Genomic DNA, 21,917 nt, shown 5'->3' on the forward strand with positions numbered 1-21,917 from the left:
TGGTAGGTGGCTGCTGTTATGTTGTTGGCTTGTGACATCTTAGTTGCCAAAGCCGTGCGTTGCTAAAACATTTCTCCTGCTGAGAAATGTTTTGGCAACACCCAAGTTGCCAAACAAATATCTGAAATGTCCTAACTAGATACTTTTCTGCTACCCACCACCACCAGGTGGCAATCTGTACAACACAGTCCCAGTGATGTAAGCTATGGTGTTCACACTCTTGCTTGGCACACATTGGAGGTTTATTGCTCCTGCAAATAGAATTCCTAATCAAAGAGTAGTTGGGTAACGATTTGTTAGATATAAGATCAGTACACATGAGCTGTATGTGAGATCATGTTGATAAGATTGTATAATAAACTGTTTTCTCTGGCTGCCTTTGTCCATCTTAGCTTTCATTTTAGAATGCTGCTAGCAAATGCCTTTAACCACCAAAGTTATCTTTTGAGGCTTTTGTGTGCCTCCTTTGAGAAAGATTTGTTTTGTGTCAATCCTTTCTGGGTAATTTTTTGGAATTATGGGTATGCATGCTGGTGTTGTCATAGTTTGTTTTAACAAACTAGGACCAGTGCCACTCGTCTAATGTTTTGCATGAGAGACGAATTATTTATTTTCTCTCTCATCAGATGGCTTCTCCCATTGTATCATCCCGAGTGACTGTACCAGATTTGTGCGTTGAGGGCACTTATGTTCATGTAGAGATTACTCTTCTTCTTTTTTTTGTTGACTTTCTCACTTTTTCCATTTGAATAGTCTTGCATTTGAGTCCTTTAGTTTGTGAATTTTATCTTGGGCAGTTGTATTGTCTCATGATTTAGTTCACTTTAGCTTTTGTTTCACAGTTCATTTTCTTGGCTTTGCTACCTTACCAGGACCCCCAAGTTGTTCAAGTTGCACTGGTAGTAGTGGGAGGGAAAGATAAGTATCTAATTCAGTAAAATTTCTGGTTGCAATTCTTATACCATGTCGTAGCTCAGTTGATTAAGGCAGCGTCTGGGATGCTCTTGGACGTAGGTTCGAATCCTCATCACGGCCCTTGTGGATTTGTTTATCTACCTAGGTATTTTTCAGTCTTGTTTGCCAGCATTTCTCTGATGGGGGTTTTGTAAATCTTCAAGTCTGTTGTATGCAGTTAACTTCAATAGTGGGTTAATTTATGATTGTCTCATGCTACCCCTGCTGCTTCACAGAGGGGACAAAATGGTTTAAAAATATGCTTGTCCTCGGTGGGCAGAGAGAAGTCATGAGGGAATGCCTGAGAAGGCAGATTTACAGTGTTCTCAGGGAAGCTATATGGGGTGCCATCCAGAAAGGGGACATTTCATTATACTCAAGACTCTGATTAATTAAGTTTGGTATTTCAGATTAATTGCCTGCACTAGCTTTTAGTGAGCATGTTACGGTGATATAATGAGGAACTGATTGGTACTGATATAGGAGAAGTGGGGTAGTTGACAGTAATATAAGCATTTACCCAAGTTCTGATGTGGAATTATATTAGTTAATTGAGGCTCTTAGCTTCTTTATAAAGGCTAAACACAGAATTCAGATATCCAGTATATTCATTATTATTACCCTGTTCCCGACTTCAATAGAGTAGAGCATCATCAGCCCAGGAGGATAGGGGAGACGTACAAGAAAGGAAGGCTAAAGAAATGAAAATGACACCTATTTATGTAGATTTGTAAATTTAACTATTATATTGACTTCTTTCGATTAAATTTGACATAGTAAATTTGTTGAAATAAAGTGGTACTGTATTTGATTTGCTTGCACTCACTGAGAGCTGTTAATATTTGTCGAAAGTAGTCATTCATGTTACAGATAAAATATCAATGGGTCTGAACTCCCTGGAAATTGTATTTAATCTAACAGCATTTACTCCTTAATGTAATGATATTTCTTATTGGGATAAAATTTAGTTAAACTGATATGGCCAAAGAACTAAAGACAGTTCCTGAGCCAGTTTAAACTGTTATGGCCAGATAATACTGGGCAGTTCCTCCTCCAGTTCTCTAAAAGCTTAAAAAATAATCTTTAAAAGTTGAAGTGATTCAGCAGTACTGTAGATGGAAAAATTGGATAAACCCATTTTAAAAGTACAGTAGTGGTCTTTTCTGGGAGGTGTTGCTCTATAGCTTCTTGAGCTATAGCACTGGGGCTGCCAAGCCTTAGGGAATTGCACAAGGATCCAGAGGTTTGCTCGATTCTACTGGAAGGTCATGACCAGAATCTGGCTCTCAGGCAAGTGGAGCTTAAGCATTAGAGATTAATTCAAAATCAAAAGCAACCACCAAAGTATAAATGAATCAAATGAGCAACTGCTCATTTTGAAATGAGCAGTTGAAAGGAAATTAAAAACCCAACTCTGAGGAAAACAAGGCAAACAATTGTTGCTGTGTAATAAACAGTCCAGCCATAACACGCCTGTCTGTCACCAGATGTCAGGCCAAGTCAACCAGGGTAACCACCAGCCAGTTACTCATTCACATCCCTAGTTCATCTAGTGTCGCACCTCTCTTAGACTACATTCAGCTTTCCACTAAGACGAGTGTCACTGGCTATTCTTGGAACACTTCAATATTTTTGGGGCCATTGCATTGTTTTGTTTCATTTCCTGCTTCATGTTTGTGTTGAACCTGGCTCCCAGAATTTTCACCAGACTTACTCAAGTGGTTATTAGGCATCTTCCCTCTCTGCCACATTCAACTGTGTTCATTTGGGTCCTTGAACACTTTAATGGGCAGCTTGAACTTTACCTTCATGTTTACCCACTGGGGTGTGTCTGTCTTCAAAGGTGCTGTACCAATGAACAAATCCACAAGGGCCGTGACGAGGATTCGAACCTACGTCCGGGAGCATCCCAGACGCCGCCTTAATCGACTGAGCTATGACATGGTAAAAGAGTTGAAACCGAAGCTCTACTGAACTTACTTTCAGTAAAACTTCGGTTTCAACTTTTTTACCATGTCGTAGCCGAGTCGATTAAGGTAGCGTCTGGGATGCTTCCGGACATAGGATCGAATCCTCGTCATGGCCCTTGTGAATGTGTTTATTTGATGCATCACGCTATTGTGATTTCCGTGTGTAGTGCTGTACCATGTTTTCCAGAGAGCATCCTTTTGTCACAATCAGTCTCATGCGATGCATGACACGCCTTGCTTGTAAAAGATTTTGATTCATCATTTTACCCTTTGGCGTTTTGGGGTTCAGTTCCATGGTAGATTTCTCCTCCGTTGATTGATCTGTTCACAGATGCATCAGAACTCAAATGGGGATTCATTTTTCAGAATTCTGTGGCCATTAGGCATCCTCTTCCTGGACTGGGGTCATGGTCTTATCAGGATGGTTTCAGTGTTCTCCATCAATATCTGTGTGGTGTTTTAGTCCTTGTTTTACTGTCACCTGTATTGGAGGTTGAGTAATAAGCCTATTGGCACACGCTAGAAAATGAAAAGATGACGACAACAACAACTATTAGTTCTGTTTGTGTAGAAGAAGGCTGTCTGGCATGAACCCTGGGTGATGTAGCCTGCGATAATTCAAGTGAATTATAGCAGGGGGGCCATCACCTTGTGTCAACAACTGGCTTGCCTATTTTCAAGACACTGCTTGAAAGCAAATCTCATTTGCTTGAAAGCAGTGTCTTGTTTTGATGTACACATTCTCTTTGGTGGGTTTGCTCTTCATTTTAGGTTGATCTCTGATCCCCAATCTCCCCTAACATGAAAGAGAGAGAGCGAACCAGAACCTGGTCATGGCTTGAGTGGGTCTCAGAATCCTGGTTTGATATACTAAGGCTTAGCAACCCCCTTGCTATAACTTGGGAAGCTACTGAGTCACTCACCAGGACGAGATGTTTCATTATATTCAGTGCTTTATTTTTATTTACTACTACAGGATTTACTAAAACAACTTATTGAAGTTATTTCCCATTCCATTGAAGCCAATTTGCATGTTATTAGAGCACATTGATACAGTATCTATTATATATTTATAAGTATTCTGTAAGGCTTCTGCGCTGAGTGACCACTCTAAACTGCCACTTATATTTGCTTAAATAAATATTAATTTTGTGATATATAATTAATATTCTTAGTATAACTTTGGTACACATTAATGTCTGTTAGTTGTTCAAAATTATTTTATATTTCATGTAATTAGCAATGAACAGCATTTGTTTGTATTTACCAGGGCTGCTCGCAGTACCGGCCAATGTCGGTGGTGATGGAGGGTCCACAAGATCGTCTCTCAGTGATGCTTCAGCCATTAGTGGTTCTTCCACACGGACATATGTTAATGAGCTTCCACACTCATTATTGAGACCAGTGAAAATGGTGTCTTTAAGTGAGTATTTGGTTAACTTATTGGGTATCCAGAACAGGTGTTTGTACTGACATTAATAAGGTTATTTGTTTATTTGCACAGGGAAGAATTGTTTGGAGTTATTTTAAATACATTTGTGTTGGGGGCTGTTGAATATGATGATGGTAAAATAGACTTACAGGAGATATTTTTGCATGGTCCTTGTATCCTTGTTTCAATGGGAAACTATATTTTGTGATTTTTCATTACTAAGTATTATGTTATAATTATATCATCTTTCCACAGACATTACCTGATTCCTTTGGCACTACAGCAAAAGAGCAAGTGGAGGAAGAAAGGCTTAAAACTTCACATCTTCGGAGAACACACTTTTGTCGCCAAACACATGTCCAGGTACTTGAAGTTTTATTATGGTATACCTGTTGTAACCATTACTGCAGTGGTGTTTTAGAGTTTTGAATTTAAATTGTTCAAAATTTTATTAATCCATATTTAAAGTATTTTCCATATATCCACACCATTTTCAGAGCCAAGGCCCATTGGTGGCTCCCCTTGAACCAATGGTCTATATGGGCCCATAGACACACGTTCTGCCGGTCAAACTGTCATTTGTTCACCCATCATGACCAGTAACTTTTCAAATAGTCGGGGTCACATTGTTGGAAAGAGTAGACCATAACCAATCTGATTCGAGCTACCACAGAGATCAACTCACTATTACTCAATCGCTCTCCCGTATCCATGTTTGATTCCACATGTTGGGTATAGTACTTGTTTCAATAGTTCACCTTCCTATGATTTTGTCATGGGCACAGCCCCATGTGCCCATTTGAAAAAAAAATAGATGCCTTGCTTTATTTTTAAATTAAATTCTGTTTAATATTTTGCAGATGTTTATGCTGCTTGTTTTTTCCCTTTCCCCTTCCCTTTATATGGCAGGAGTTTGTTGTTTTGGTTCAAACCTTGTGTATGTTATCAAATTCCTTAAAAAAATAGGATTATAATCCTGTTGCTCATTTTTTTTATATAGAGTATTAACAAGCTGGTCTCTCAGTACTGGCTCGAGTTAGATTAGTCATGGTTTTCCTTCATTGGCTGTGTGAGCAGCTACTTAAATATTTAGTGGTTATGGTTGATGAATAAGACATTAGAGCTTTACAGGCAGAAAGTGCATATGTAGACTCGTGTATGTCACGTGTTTAAGGAAGCAACCAAGAGATTGGCTCAGAAAGAGTTTCACTACAGCCAAACCATATTTTGTGTGTTATAGTAGGTGTTTAGTACATTGTAAATATGCAATGTAATATGCAAAAAAAAAAAGATTTAAAATACAGTTTCCTCCCTAACGAAGTAAAGAAGTTGGAAGCATTATGGTATTCAAAAGTAATGTTAAAAACACTGTTTTTGTAGTACTGTCTACTATCACTTCCTCAGTAGTATATAAACTTCCTCTTGTGGTAATTTATCTATTATATTACCAAAACTACTTGCTCTATCATCAATATCAATTTTAATTGCCTCCTTTTCCTAGTACTAATTTCATTCTCTTCATATCAAAATTTAAATGCACTGCAAACTTTGCCTTTATCACTTAATTATAAATATCCAATGTATAGGCCGTAATATGATCCTAGTGTAGGTTTACATTAGGCTGTAAATCCACAGTAGGATTATATTACAGCCTAGGTGTAAACCTACAGTAGAATCCTATTACAGCCTAGTGTAAACCCACAGTAAGATCATACTACAGCCTAGGTATATATCCTACTGTAGGTTTACACTAGACAGTAATATGATCCTACTGTAGGTTTACACTAGGCTGTAATATGATCCTACTGTGGGTTTACACCAAGGCTGTAATGTGTTCCTACTGTGAGTTTACACCTAGGCTGTAATATCTTACCGCAGGTTTATATCTAGGTGCAGTGAAAGCTTGTGTGCGTTCTTGCAAATGAAGACGACTATGACTGATTCTTAATGATATTAATAGCGATCTTTCCTATATGCTCAGTTCAACGCCTTGTGAAGTGTGTCAGAAGACATTAGGAAGAAGATTTGGCAAACAAGGTTATGTGTGTCGTGACTGCGGCTTCAAGTGTCATAAGCCGTGTCATGTTAAGACAGAAGCGGTTTGTCCCAACTCGACTGTCAACACAATGGACCTGTAAGTTATTTTCTTGCTCTTTTTCCCCCCATACTTTTAGCTTACAGCTTTATGAATTATATAATTATTGCTTAACCCTGGTGATATGCATTAGTGCTGTGTGATGATTGGTGACATGTTCTAGTGCTACATGATGATTGGTGACATGCACTAGTGCTACATGATGATTGGTGACATGTTCTAGTGCTACATGATGATTGGTGACATGCACTAGTGCTACATGATGATTGGTGACATGTTCTAGTGCTACATGATGATTGGTGACATGTTTCTAGTGCTATGGTGACATGTTCTAGTGCTACATGATGATTTGTGACATGCACTTGTGCTACGTGATGATTGGTGACATGTTCTAGTGCTACATGATGATTGGTGACATGCACTAGTGCTATATGATGATTGGTGACATGCACTAGTGCTACGTGATGATTGGTGACATGCACTAGTGCTACATGATGATTGGTGACATGTTCTAGTGCTACATGATGATTGGTGACATGTACTTGTGCTACATGATGATTGGTGACATGCACTAGTGCTATGTAATGATTGATGACATGTACTAGTGCTACATGATGATTGGTGACATGCACTAGTGCTACATGATGATTGGTGACATGTTCTAGTGCTACATGATGATTGGTGACATGTACTTGTGCTACATGATGATTGGTGACATGCACTAGTGCTACATGATGATTGGTGACATGCACTTGTGCTACGTGATGATTGGTGACATGCACTTGTGCTACGTGATGATTGGTGACATGCACTAGTGCTACATGATGATTGGTGACATGCACTAGTGCTACGTGATGATTGGTGACATGCACTAGTGCTACATGATGATTGGTGACATGCACTAGTGCTACATGATGATTGGTGACATGCACTAGTGCTACGTGATGATTGGTGACATGCACTAGTGCTACATGATGATTGGTGACATGCACTAGTGCTACGTGATGATTGGTGACATGCACTAGTGCTACATGATGATTGGTGACATGCACTTGTGCTATGTGATGATTGGTGACATACACTAGTGCTACATGATGATTGGTGACATGTTCTAGTGCTACATGATGATTGGTGACATGCACTAGTGCTACATGATGATTGGTGACATGCACTAGTTTCCAAACCTCCCTGCAGTTTACAAAATATATCAAACATCCCAATTTCGATGTCTGAGCCATATTTTGGAGAGAAATTCTGGCTCTATGCACGTATTCGCAGTTTGAAATTACGACTTATTATACCCAACATATGCCAAGTACTGAAAGCGGCAATGAGTCACATTTTGCACAAACTCCCCTGCAGTTTTCGAAATATCCAAAATATCCCAATTTCTAGGCCTGAGCAATATTTTGGAGCCAATTTCTGGCTCTCTGCACATATTCGCAGTTTGAAATTACGAATTTTTATACCCAACATATGCCAAGTACTGATAGTGGCAGAGAGTCACATTTTGTACAAACTCCACTGAAGTTTTTCAAATATCCTAAACATCCCAATTTCGAGGCCTGAGCCATATTTTGAAGCCAAATTCTGGCTCTATGCACGTATTCGCAGTTTGAAATTACGACATTTTATACGGAACATATGCCAAGTAATGAAAGCGGGCGTTTGGTTAAATTTGTCCCAAAGCTCCCTGCAGTTTTCAAAATATCACAAATATCCCAATTTCGAAGCCTGAGCCATATTTTGGAGCAAAATTCTGGCTCTATGCACGTATTCGCAGTTGATATTACGACTTTTTTACGAAACATATGCAAAGTAATGAAAGCGGCGTTTGGTCATATTTGTCCCCAAAGCCCCCCGCAGTTTTCAAATATCCCAAACATCCCAATTTCGAGTCCTGAGCCATATTTTGGAGACAAATTCTGGTTCTCTGCACGTATTCCCAGTTTGATATTACGAATTTTTATACCCAACATATGCCAAGTACTGATAGCGGCAGTGAGTCACATTTTGCACAAACTCCCCTGCAGTTTTCAAAATATCCCAAACATCCCAATTACGAGGCCTGAGCCATATTTTGGAGCCAAATTCTGGCTCTATGCACATATTCGCAATACGAAATTACGACTTTTTATACCCAACATATGCCAAGTACTGAAAACGGCAGTGAGTAACATTTTGCACAAACTCCCCTGCAGTTTTCGAAATATCCAAATATCCCAATTTCGAGGCCTGAGCTATATTTTGGAGCCAAATTCTGGCTTTCTGCACGTATTCGCAGTTTGAAATTGCGAATTTTTTATACCCAACATATGCCAAGTACTGAAAGCGGCGTTTGGTTACATTTGTCCCAAACCTACCTGCAGTTTTCAAATATCACAAATATCCCAATTTCGAGGCCTGAGCCATATTTTGGAGCAAAATTCTAGCTCAATGCACGTATTCGCAGTTTGATATTACGACTTTTTATACGAAACCTATGCAAAGTAATGAAAGCGGCGTTTGGTCATATTTGTCCCAATTCCCCCCGCAGTTTTCAAAATATCCCAAACATCCAAATTTCGAGGCCTGAGCAATGTTTTGGAGCCAAATTCTGGCTCTCTGCATGTATTTCCAGATTGATATTACGAATTTTTATACCCAACATTTGACAAATACTGAAAGCGGCAGTGAGTCACATTTTGCACAAACTCCCCTGCAGTTTTCGAAATATCCCAATTATCCCAATTTCGAGGCCTGAGCAATATTTTGGAGCCGAATTCTTGCTCTCTGCGCGTATTCGCAGTTTGAAATTACGACTTATTATACCCAACATATGCCAAGTACTGAAAGCGGCAATTAGTCACATTTTGATCAAACTCCCCTGCAGTTTTCGAAATATCCCCAATATCCCAATTTCGAGGCCTGATCAATATTTTGGAGCCAAATTCTGGCTCTCTGCACATATTCCCAGTTTGATATTACGAATTTTTATACCCAACATATGCCAAGTACTGATAGTGGCAGAGAGTCACATTTTGCACAAACTCCCCTGCAGTTTTCAAAATATCCCAAATATCCCAATTTCGAGGCCTGAGCCATATTTTGGAGCAAATTCTGGCTCTCTGCACGTATTCGCAGTTTGAAATTACGATTTTTTTATACCCAACATATGTGAATTACTGAAAGCGGCGTTTGGTCATATTTGTCCCAAACCCCCCTGCAGTTTTCAAAATATCCCAAACATCCCAATTTCGGGGCCTGAGCCATATTTTGGAGCCAAATTCTGGGTCTATGCACATATTCGCAGTATGAAATTACGACTTTTTATACCCAACATATGCCAAGTCCTGAAAGTGGCAGTGAGTCACATTTTGCACAAACTCCCCTGCAGTTTTCAAAATATCCCAAACATCCTAATTTCGAGGTCTGAGCCATATTTTGGAGCCAAATTCTTGCCTCTCTGCACTTATTCGTAGTTTGAAATTACGCCTTTTTTATACCCAACATATGCGAAGTACTGAAAGCGGCGTTTGGTCACATTTGTCCCAAACCTCCCTGCAGTTTTTAAAATATCTCAAACATCACAGTTTCGAGGCACCTAGCCATATTTTGGAGCCAAATTCTGGCTCTTTGCACATATTCGCAGTTTGATATTACGAATTTTTATTCCCAACATATGCCAAGTCCTGAAAGCGGCAGTGAGTTATATTTTGCACAAACTCCCCTGCTGTTTTTCGAAATATCCCAAATATCTCAATTTCGAGGCCTGAGCCATATTTTGGAGCTAAATTCTGGTTTTCTGCACGTATTCGCAGTTTGAAATTGCGACTTTTTTATACTTAACATATGCCAAATACTGAAAGCGGCGTTTGGTTACATTTGTCCCAAAGCTCCCTGCAGTTTTCAAAATATCACAAATATCCCAATTTCGAAGCCTGAGCCATATTTTGGAGCAAAATTCTGGCTCTATGCACGTATTCGCAGTTTGATATTTCGACTGTTTATACGAAACATATGCAAAGTAATGAAAGCGGCGTTTGGTCATATTTGTCCCAAAGCCCCCCGCAGTTTTCAGAATATCCCAAACATCCTAATTTCGAGGCCTGAGCCATATTTTGAGGCCAAATTCTGGCTCTATGCACATATTCGCAATATGAAATTACGACTTTTATACCCAACATATGCCAAGTCCTGAAAGCGGCAGTGAGTCACATTTTGCACAAACTCCCCTGGAGTTTTCAAAATATCCCAAATATCCCAATTTCGAGGCCTGAGCCATGTTTTAGAGCCAAATTCAGGCTCTCTGCACGTATTCGCAGTTTGAAATTACGACTTTTTATACCCAACATATGCCAAGTACTGATAGCGGCAGTGAGTCACATTTTGCACAAACTCCCCTGGTGTTTTCAAATATCCCAAACATCCCAATTTCGAGGCCTGAGCCATGTTTTGGAGCCAAATTCTGGCTCTCTGCACGTATTCGCAGTTTGAAATTACGACTTTTTATACCCAACATATGCCAAGTACTGATTGTGGCTGTGAGTCACATTTGCACAAACTCCCCTGCAGTTTTCAAAATATCCCAAACATCCCAATTTCGAGGCCTGAGCCATATTTTGGAGACAAATTCTGGCTCTCTGCACGTATTCGCTGTTTGAAATTACGACTTTTTATACGAAAAATATGCAAAGTAATGAAAGCGGCGTTTGGTCATATTTGTCCCAAACCCCCTGCAGTTTTCAAATTATCCCAAACATCCCAATTTCGAGTCCTGAGCCATGTTTTGGAGCCAAATTCAGGCTCTTTGCACGTATTCGCAGTTTGATATTACGACTTTTATACCCAACATATGCCAAGTCCTGAAAGCGGCAGTGAGTTACATTTTGAACAACTCCCCTGCAGTTTTCGAAATATCTCAAATATCCCAATTTCGAGGCCTGAGCTATATTTTGGTGCCAAATTCTGGCTCTCTGTACGTATTCGCAGTTTGAAAATGCGACTTTTTTATACCCAACATATGCCAAGTACTGAAAGCGGCGTTTGGACACATTTGTCCCAAACCTCCCTGCAGTTTTCAAAATATCCGGAACATCCTAATTTCGAGTCCTGAGCCATGTTTTGGAGCCAAATTCAGGCTCTCTGCACGTATTCGCAGTTTGAAATTACGAATTTTTATACCCAACATATGCCAAGTACTGATAGCGGCTGTGAGTCACATTTTGCACAAACTCCCCTGCAGTTTTCAAAATATCCCAAACATCCCAATTTCGAGGCCTGAGCCACATTTTGGAGCCAAATTCTGGCTCTCTTCACGTATTCGCAGTTTGAAATTACGCCTTTTTTTATTCCCAACATATGCGAAGTACTGAAAGCGGCGTTTGGTCACATTTGTCCCAAACCTCCCTGCAGTTTTCAAAATATCCCAAGCATCTCAATATCGAGGCCTGAGCCATATTTGGAGTCAAGTTCTGGCTCTCTGCACGTATTCGCTGTTTGAAATTACGACTTTTTATACGAAACATATGCAAAGTAATGAAAGCGGCATTTGGTCATATTTGTCCCAAACCCTCCTGCAGTATTCAAAATATCCCAAACATCCCAATTTCGAGGCCTGAGCCACATTTTGGAGCCAAAATTCTGGCTCTCTGCACGTATTCGCAGTTTTGAAATTACGCCTTTTTTATACCCAACATATGCGAAGTACTGAAAGCGGCGTTTGGTCACATTTGTCCCAAACCTCCCTGCAGTTTTCAAAATATCCCAAACAACTCAATATCGAGGCCTGAGCCATATTTTGTAGCCAAATTCTGGCTCTCTGCACGTATTCGCTGTTTGAAATTACGACTTTTTATACGAAACATATGCAAAGTAATGAAAGCGGCGTTTGGTCATATTTGTCCCAAACCCCCTGCAGTTTTCAAATTATCCCAAACATCCCAATTTCAAGTCCTGAGCCATGTTTTGGAGCCAAATTCAGGCTCTTTGCACGTATTCGCAGTTTTAAATTACGACTTGTTATACCCAACATATGCCAAGTACTGAAAGCAGCCGTGAGTCACATTTTGCACAAACTCCCCTGCAGTTTTCAAAATATCTCAAACATCCCAATTTCAAGGCCTGAGCCATATTTTGGAGCCAAATTCTGGCTCTATTCACATATTCGCAGTATGAAATTACGACTTTTTATACCCAACATATGCCAAGTCCTGAAAGTGGCAGTGAGTCTCATTTGCACAAACTCCCCTGCAGTTTTCAAAATATCCCAAAGATCCCAATTTTAAGGCCTGAGCCATATTTTGGAGCCAAATTCTGTCTCTCTGCACGTATTCGCAGTTTGAAATTACGAATTTTTTATACCCAACATATGCAAAGTACTGAAAGCGGCATTTGGTAACATTTTGCACAAACTCCCCTACAGTTTTCAAAATATCCCAAACATCCCAATATCGAGGCCTGAGCCATATTTTGGAGCCAATTTTCTTGCTCTCTGCACGTATTCGCTGTTTGAAATTACGACTTTTTATACGAAACATATGCAAAGAAATGAAAGCGGCATTTGGTTATATTTGTCCCAAACCCCCCTGCAGTTTTCAAAATATCCTAAACATCCCAATTTCGAGGCCTGAGCCATATTTTGGAGCCAAATTCTGGTTCTCTGCACGTATTCCCAGTTTGATATTACGAATTTTTATTCCCAACATATGCCAAGTACTGATAGCGTAGTGAGTCACATTTTGAACAAACTCCCCTGCAGTTTTCAAAATATCCCTAACATCCCAATTACGAGGCCTGAGCTATATTTTGGAGCCAAATTCTGGCTCTCTGCACGTATTCCCAGTTTGAAATTACGCCTTTTTTATACCCAACATATGCGAAGTACTGAAAGCGGCGTTTGGTCACATTTGTCCAAACCTCCCTGCAGTTTTCAAAATATCCCAAACAACCCAATTTCGAGGCCTTAGCCATATTTTGGAGCCAAATTTTGGCTCTATGCACATATTAGTAGTTTGAAATTACGACATTTTATAAGAAACATATGCCAGTCCTGAAAGCGACAGTGAGTCACATTTTGAACAAACTCCCCTGCAGTTTTCAAATAGTACAAATATTCCAATTTCGAGGCCTAAGCCATATTTTGGGGCCAAATTCTGGCTCTCTGCACGTATTCGCAGTTTGATATTACGACTTTTTATACCTAACATATGCCAAGTACTGATAGCGGCAGTGAGTCACATTTTGCACAAACTCCCCTTCAGTTTTCGAAATATCCCAAATATCCCAGTTTCTAGGCCTGAGCAATATTTTGCAGCCAAATTCTGGCTTTCTGCACGTATTCGCAGTTTGATATAACGACTTTTTATACCCAAAATATGCCAAGTACTGATAGCGGCAGAGAGTCACATTTTGCACAAACTTCCTTCAGTTTTCGAAATATCCTAAATATCCCAGTTTCTAGGCCTGAGCAATATTTTGGAGCCAAATTCTGGCTCTCTGCACGTATTCGCAGTTTGATATAACGAACTTTTATACCCAACATATGCCAAGTACTGATAGCGGCATGCAGTGAGTCCCATTTTGTACAAACTCCCCTGCAGTTTTCAAAATATCCTAACCATTCCTATTTCGAGGCCTGAGCCATATTTTGGAGCCAAAGTTTGGCTCTATGCACGTATTCGCAGTTTGAAATTACGACTTTTTATACGGAACATATGCCAAGTAATGAAAGCGGCGTTTGGTCATATTTGTCCCAAACCTCCCTGCAGTTTTCAAAATATCCCAAACATCCCAATTTCGAGGCCTGAGCCATATTTTGGAGCCAAATTCTGGCTCTCTGCACGTATTCGCAGTTTGAAAATACGAATTTTTATACCCAACATATGTCAAGTCCTGATAGCGGCAGTGAGTCACATTTTGCACAAACTCACCTGCAGTTTTCAAAATATCATAAATATCCCAATTTCGAGGCCTGAGCCATATTTTGGAGCCAAATTCTGGCTCTCTGCACGTATTCGCAGTCTGAAATTACGACTTTTTTATACCCAACTTATGCCAAGTACTGAAAGCGTCGTTTTGTCACATTGTCCCAATCCCCTCTGCAGTTTTCAAAATATCCCAAAACATCCCAATATCGAGGCCTGAGCCATATTTTAGAGCCAAATTCTGGCTCTCTGCACGTATTCGCAGTTTGAAATTAAGACTTATTATACCCAACATACGCCAAGTACTGAAAGCGGCAGTGCGTCACATTTTGAACAAACTCCCCTGCAGTTTTCAAATATCCCAAATATCCCAATTTCGAGGCCTGAACCATATTTTGGAGCCAAATTCTTGCTCTCTGCACGTATTTGCAGTTTGAAATTACGACTTATTATACCCAACATATGCCAAGTACAGAAAGCGGCAATTAGTCACATTTTGATCAAACTCCCCTGCAGTTTTCAAAATATCCCAAACATCCCAATTTCGAGGCCTGAGCCATATTTTGGAGCCAAATTCTGGCTCTCTGCACGTATTCGCAGTTTGAAATTACGATTTTTTTATACCCAACATATGCGAAGTACTGAAAGCTGCATTTGGTCATATTTGTCCCAAACCCCCCTGCAGTTTTCGAAATATCCCAAATATCCCAATTTCGAGGCCTGAGCCATATTTGGAGTCAAGTTCTGGCTCTCTGCACGTATTCGCTGTTTGAAATTACGACTTTTTATACGAAACATATGCAAAGTAATGAAAGCGGCGATTGGTCATATTTGTCCAAACCCTCCCCCAGTTTTCAAAATATCCCAAACATCCCAATTTCGAGGCCTGAGCAATATTTTGGAGCCAAATTCTGGCTCTCTGCACGTATTCACAGTTTGAAATTACGACTTTTTTATACCCAACATATGCGAAGTACTGAAAGCGGCGTTTGCTCACATTTGTCCCAAACCTCCCTGCAGTTTACAAAATATCCCAAACAACTGAATTTCGAGGCCTCAGCCATATTTTGGAGCCAAATTCTAGCTGTCTGCACGTATTCGCAGTTTGAAGTTACGACTTTTTATACGGAACATTTGCCAATTAATGAAAGCGGCGTTTGGTCATATTTGTTCCAAACCTCCCTGCAGTTTACAAAATATATCAAACATCCCAATTTCGATGTCTGAGCCATATTTTGGAGAGAAATTCTGGCTCTATGCACGTATTCGCTTTGAAATTACGACTTATTATACCCAACATATGCCAAGTACTGAAAGCGGCAATGAGTCACATTTTGCACAAACTCCCTGCAGTTTTCGAAATATCCAAAATATCCCAATTTCTAGGCCTGAGCAATATTTTGGAGCTAATTTCTGGCTCTCTGCACATATTCGCAGTTTGAAATTACGAATTTTTATACCCAACATATGCCAAGTACTGATAGTGGCAGTGAGTCACATTTTGTACAAACTCCCTGAAGTTTCAAAATATCCTAAACATCCCAATTTCGAGGCCTGAGCCATATTTTGAAGCCAAATTTTGGCTCTATGCACGTATTCGCAGTTTGAAATTACGACATTTTATACGGAACATATGCCAAGTAATGAAAGCGGCGTTTGGTTACATTTGTCCCAAAGCTCCCTGCAGTTTTCAAAATATCACAAATATCCCATTTCGATGTCTGAGCCATATTTTGGAGCCAAATTCTGGCTCTATGCACGTATTCGCAGTTTGAAATTACGACTTTTTATACCCAACATATGCCAAGTACTGAAAGCGGCAGTGAGTCACATTTTGCACAAACTCCCCTGCAGTTTTCAAAATATCCCAAACTTCCCAATTTCGAGGCTTGAACCATATTTGGAGCCAAATTCTGGTTCTCTGCACGTATTCGCAATTTGAAATTACGACTTATTATACCCAACATATGCCAAGTACTGAAAGCGGCAATGAGTCACATTTTGCACAAACTCCCCTGCAGTTTTCGAAATATCCAAAATATCCCAATTTCTAGGCCTGAGCAATATTTTGGAGCCAATTTCTGGCTCTCTGCACGTATTCGCAGTTTGAAATTACGAATTTTTATACCCAACATATGCCAAGTACTGATAGCGGCAGTGAGTCACTTTTTGTACAAACTCGCCTGAAGTTTTCAAAATATCCTAAACATCCCAATTTCGAGGTCTGAGCCATATTTTGAAGCCAAATTCTGGCTCTATGCACGTATTCGCAGTTTGAAATTACGATATTTTATACGGAACATATGCCAAGTAATGAAAGCGGCGTTTGGTTAAATTTGTCCCAAAGCTCCCTGCAGTTTTCAAAATATCACAAATATCCCAATTTCGAAGCCTGAGCCATATTTTGGAGCAAAATTCTGGCTCTATGCACGTATTCGCAGTTTGATATTACGACTTTTTTTTACGAAACATATGCAAAGTAATGAAAGCGGCGTTTGGTCATATTTGTCCCAAAGCCCCCCGCAGTTTTCAAAATATCCCAAACATCCCAATTTCGAGTCCTGAGCCATATTTTGGAGCCAAATTCTGGTTCTCTGCACGTATTCCCAGTTTGATATTACGAATTTTTATACCCAACATATGCCAAGTACTGATAGCGGCAGTGAGTCACATTTTGCACAAACTCCCCTGCAGTTTTCAAATATCCCAAACATCCCAATTACGAGGCCTGAGCCATATTTTGGAGCCAAATTCTGGCTCTATGCACATATTCGCAATACGAAATTACGACTTTTTATACCCAACATATGCCAAGTCCTGAAAGCGGCAGTGAGTCACATTTTGCACAAACTCCCCTGCAGTTTTCAAAATATCCCAAACATCCCAATTTCGAGGCCTGAGCCATGTTTTGGAGCCAAATTCAGGCTCTCTGCACGTATTCGCAGTTTGAAATTACGACTTTTTATACCCAACATATGCCAAGTACTGATAGCGGCTTTGAGTCACATTTTGCACAAACTCCCCTGCAGTTTTGAAAATATCCCAACATCCCAATTTCGAGGCCTGAGCCACAATTTGGAGCTAAATTTTGGCTCTCTGCACGTATTCGCAGTTTGAAATTACGTTTTTTTTTATACCCAACATATGCGAAGTATTGAAAGTGGCGTTTGGTCATATATGTCCCAAACCCTCCCGCAGTTTTCAAAATATCCCAAACATCCCAATTTCTAGGCCTGAGCAATATTTTGGAGCCAATTCTGGCTCTCTGCACGTATTCGCAGTTTGAAATTACAAATTTTTATACCCATCATATGCCAAGTACTGATAGCGGCAGTGAGTCAAATTTTGTACAAACTCCCCTGAAGTTTTCAAAATATCCTAAACATCCCAATTTCGAGGCCTGAGCCATATTTTGAAGCCAAATTCTGGCTCTATGCACGTATTCGCAGTTTGAAATTACGACATTTTAAACGGAACATATGCCAAGTAATGAAAGCTGCGTTTGGTTACATTTGTCCCAAAGCTCCCTGCAGTTTTCAAAAAATTATAAATATCCCAATTTCGAAGCGTGAGCCATAGTTTGGAGCAAAATTCTGGCTCTATGCACGTATTCGCAGTTTGATATTACGACTTTTTTTACGAAACATATGCAAAGTAATGAAAGCGTCGTTTGGTCATATTTGTCCCAAAGCCCAACTCAGTTTTCAAAATATCCCAAAACATCCCAATTTCGAGGCCTGAGCCATATTTTGGAGCCAAATTCTAGCTCTATGCACATATTCGCAATATGAAATTACGACTTTTTATACCCAACATATGCCAAGTCCTGAAAGTGGCAGTGAGTCACATTTTGCACAAACTTCCCTGCAGTTTTCGAAATATCCCAATTATCCCAATTTCAAGGCCTGAGCAATATTTGGAGCCAATTCTGGCTCTCTGCATGTATTCCCAGTTTGATATTACGACATTTTTATACCCGACATATGCGAAGTACTGAAAGCAGCGTTTGGTCACATTTGTCCCAAACCTCCCAGCAGTTTTCAAAATATCCCAAACAACCCAATTTCGAGGCCTGAGCCATATTTTGGAGCCAAATTCTGGCTCTATGTACGTATTCGTAGTTTGAAATTACGACTTTTTATACCCAACATATGCCAAGTCCTGAAAGCGGCAGTGAGTCACATTTTGCACAAACTCCCCTGCAGTTTTGAAAATATCCCAAACATCCCAATTTCGAGGCCTGATCCACATTTTGGAGCTAAATTTTGGCTCTCTGCACGTATTCGCAGTTTGAAATTACGCCTTTTTTTATACCCAACGTATGCGAAGTACTGAAAGTGGCGTTTGCTCACATTTGTCCCAAACCCTCCCGCAGTTTTCAAAATATCCCAAACATCCCAATTTCGAGGCCTGAGCCATATTTTGGAGCCAAATTCTGGCTCTCTGCACGTATTCGCAGTTTGAAATTACGACTTTTTTGCACCCATCATATGCGAAGTACTGAAAGCGGCGTTTGCTCACATTTGTCCCAAACCTCCCTGCAATTTACCAAATATCTCAAATAACTGAATTTCGAGGCCTGAGCCATAATTTGGAGCCAAATTCTGGCTCTCTGCACGTATTCGCAGTTTGAAGTTACGACTTTTTATACGGAACATTTGCCAAGAAATGAAAGCGCGGCGTTTGGTCATATTTGTCCCAAACTTCCCTTCAGTTTACAAAATATATCAAACAGCCCCATTTCGATGCCTGAGCCATATTTTGGAGCCAAATTCTGGCTCTATGCACGTATTCGCAGTTTGAAATTACGAATTTTTATACCCAACATTTGCCAAGTACTGAAAGCGGCAGTGAGTCACATTTTGCACAAACTCCCCTGCAGTTTTCAAAATATCCCAAACTTCCCAAATTCGAGGCCTGAACCATATTTTGGAGCCAAATTCTGGCTCTCTGCACGTATTCGCAGTTTGAAATTACAAATTTTTATACCCATCATATGCCAAGTACTGATAGCGGCAGTGAGTCACATTTTGAACAAAACTCCCCTGCAGTTTTCAAAATATCATAAACATCCCAATTTCGAGCCTGAGCCATATTTTGGAGCCAAATTCTGGCTCTATACACGTATTCGCAGTTTGAAATCACGACTTTTTATACGGAACATTTGCCAAGTACTGATAGCGGCAGTGAGTCACATTTTGCACAAACTCCCCTGCAGTTTTCAAAATATCCCAAACATCCCAATTTCAAGGCCTGAACCATATTTTGGAGCCAAATTCTGGCTCTCTGCACCTATTCGCAGTTTGAAATTACGACTTTTTATATGAAACATATGTCAAGTCCTAAAAGCGGAAGTGAGTCACATTTTGAACAAACTCCCATGCAGTTTTCGAAATGTGCCAAGTATCCCAATTTCGAGGCCTGTGCCATATTTTGGAGCCAAATTCTGGCTCTCTGCACGTATTCGCAGATTGAAATTGCGACTTTTTTATACCCAACATATGCGAAGTACTGAAAGCGGCATTTGGTCACATTTGTCCCAATCCCCCCTGCAGTTTTCAAAGTATCCCAAACATCCCAATTTCGAGGCCTGAGCCATATTTTGGAGCCAAATTCTGGCTCTCTGCACTTATTCGCAGTTTGAAATTACGACTTGTATACCCAACATATGCCAAGTACTGAGAGCAGCAGTGAGTCACATTTTGAACAAACTCCCCTGCAGTTTTCAAAATATCCCAAACATCCCAATTTCAAGGCCTGAGCCATATTTTGGAGCCAAATTCTGGCTCTCTGCACGTATTCACAGTTTGAAATTACGAATTTTTTATACCCAACATATGCGAAGTACTGAAAGCGGCGTTTGGTAACATTTTGCACAAACTCCCCTGCAGTTTTCAAAATATCCCAAACATCCCAATATCGAGGCCTGAGCTATATTTTGGAGCCAAATTCTTGCTCTCTGCACGTATTCGCTGTTTGATATTACGACTTTTTATTCCCAACATGTGCCAAGTCCTGAAAGCGGCAGTGAGTTACATTTTGCACAAACTCCCCTGCAGTTTTCAAAATATCATAAATAACCCAATTTCGAGGCCTGAGCCATATTTGGAGCCAAATTCTGGCTATCTGCACGTATTCGCAGTTTGAAATTACGACTTATTATACCCAACATACGCCAAGTACTGAAAGCGGCAGTGAGTCACATTTTGCACAAACTCCCACTGCAGTTTTCAAAATATCCCAAATATCCCAATTTCGAGGCCTGAACCATATTTTGGAGCCAAATTCTTGCTCTCTGCATGTATTCGCAGTTTGAAATTACGACTTATTATACCCAACATATGCCAAGTACTGAAAGCGGCAATTAGTCACATTTTGATCAAACTCCCCTGCAGTTTTCAAAATATCCCAAACATCCCAATTTCGAGGCCTGAGCCATATTTTGGAGCCAAATTCTGGCTCTCTGCACGTATTCGCAGTTTGAAATTACGATTTTTTTATACCCAACATATGCGAAGTACTGAAAGCGGCATTTGGTCATATTTGTCCCAAACTCCCCTGCAGTTTTCGAAATATCCCAAATATCCCAATTTCAAGGCCTGAGCCATATTTGGAGTCAAGTTCTGGCTCTCTGCACTTATTCGCAGTTTGAAGTTACGACTTTTTATACGGAACATTTGCCAAGTAATGAAAGCGGCGTTTGGTCATATTTGTCCCAAACCTCCCTGCAGTTTACAAAATATATCAAACATCCCAATTTCGATGTCTGAGCCATATTTTGGAGCCAAATTCTGGTTCTATGCACGTATTCGCAGTTTGAAATTACGACTTTTTATACCCAACATATGCCAAGTACTGAAAGCGGCAGTGAGTCACGTTTTGCACAAACTCCCCTGCAGTTTTCAAAATATCCCAAACTTCCCAATTTCGAGGCCTGAACCATATTTTGGAGCCAAATTCTGGCTCTCTGCACGTATCCACAGTTTGAAATTACGACTTATTATACCCAACATATGTCAAGTACTGAAAGCGGCAATGAGTCACATTTTGCACAAACTCCCCTGCAGTTTTCGAAATATCCAAAATATCCCAATTTCTAGGCCTGAGCAATATTTTGGGGCCAATTTCTGGCTCTCTGCACGTATTCGCAGTTTGAAATTACGACTTATTATACCCAACATATGCCAAGTACTGATAGCGGCAGTGAGTCAAATTTTGTACAAACTCCCCTGAAGTTTTCAAAATATCCTAAACATCCCAATTTCGAGGCGTGAGCCATATTTTGAAGCCAAATTCTGGCTCTATGCACGTATTCGCAGTTTGAAATTACGACATTTTATACGGAACATATGCCAAGTAATGAAAGCGGCGTTTGGTTACATTTGTCCCAAAGCTCCCTGCAGTTTTCAAAATATCACAAATATCCCAATTTCGAAGCCTGAGCCATATTTTGGAGCAAAATTCTGGCTCTATGCACGTATTCGCAGTTTGATATTACGACTTATTATACCCAACATATGCCAAGTACTGAAAGCGGCAATGAGTCACATTTTGCACAAACT

The 21,917-nt window shown here is 40.1% G+C and overlaps 1 protein-coding gene across 1 annotated transcript in view; it reads left to right on the top strand.

Moving 5' to 3' along the window:
* The window catches only part of LOC123771715 (uncharacterized), a 220,804-nt gene that overhangs the window by 129,589 nt on the left and 69,298 nt on the right, over positions 1-21,917 (top strand). The window contains 4 exon segments of the mRNA XM_069324676.1: positions 4,195-4,302; positions 4,305-4,347; positions 4,612-4,719; positions 6,338-6,490. Coding sequence (XP_069180777.1) covers positions 4,195-4,302; positions 4,305-4,347; positions 4,612-4,719; positions 6,338-6,490 — 412 coding nt within the window.

This window comes from Procambarus clarkii, chromosome 14 (assembly GCF_040958095.1).
Source record: "Procambarus clarkii isolate CNS0578487 chromosome 14, FALCON_Pclarkii_2.0, whole genome shotgun sequence".
Taxonomy (NCBI): Eukaryota; Metazoa; Arthropoda; class Malacostraca; order Decapoda; family Cambaridae; genus Procambarus; species Procambarus clarkii.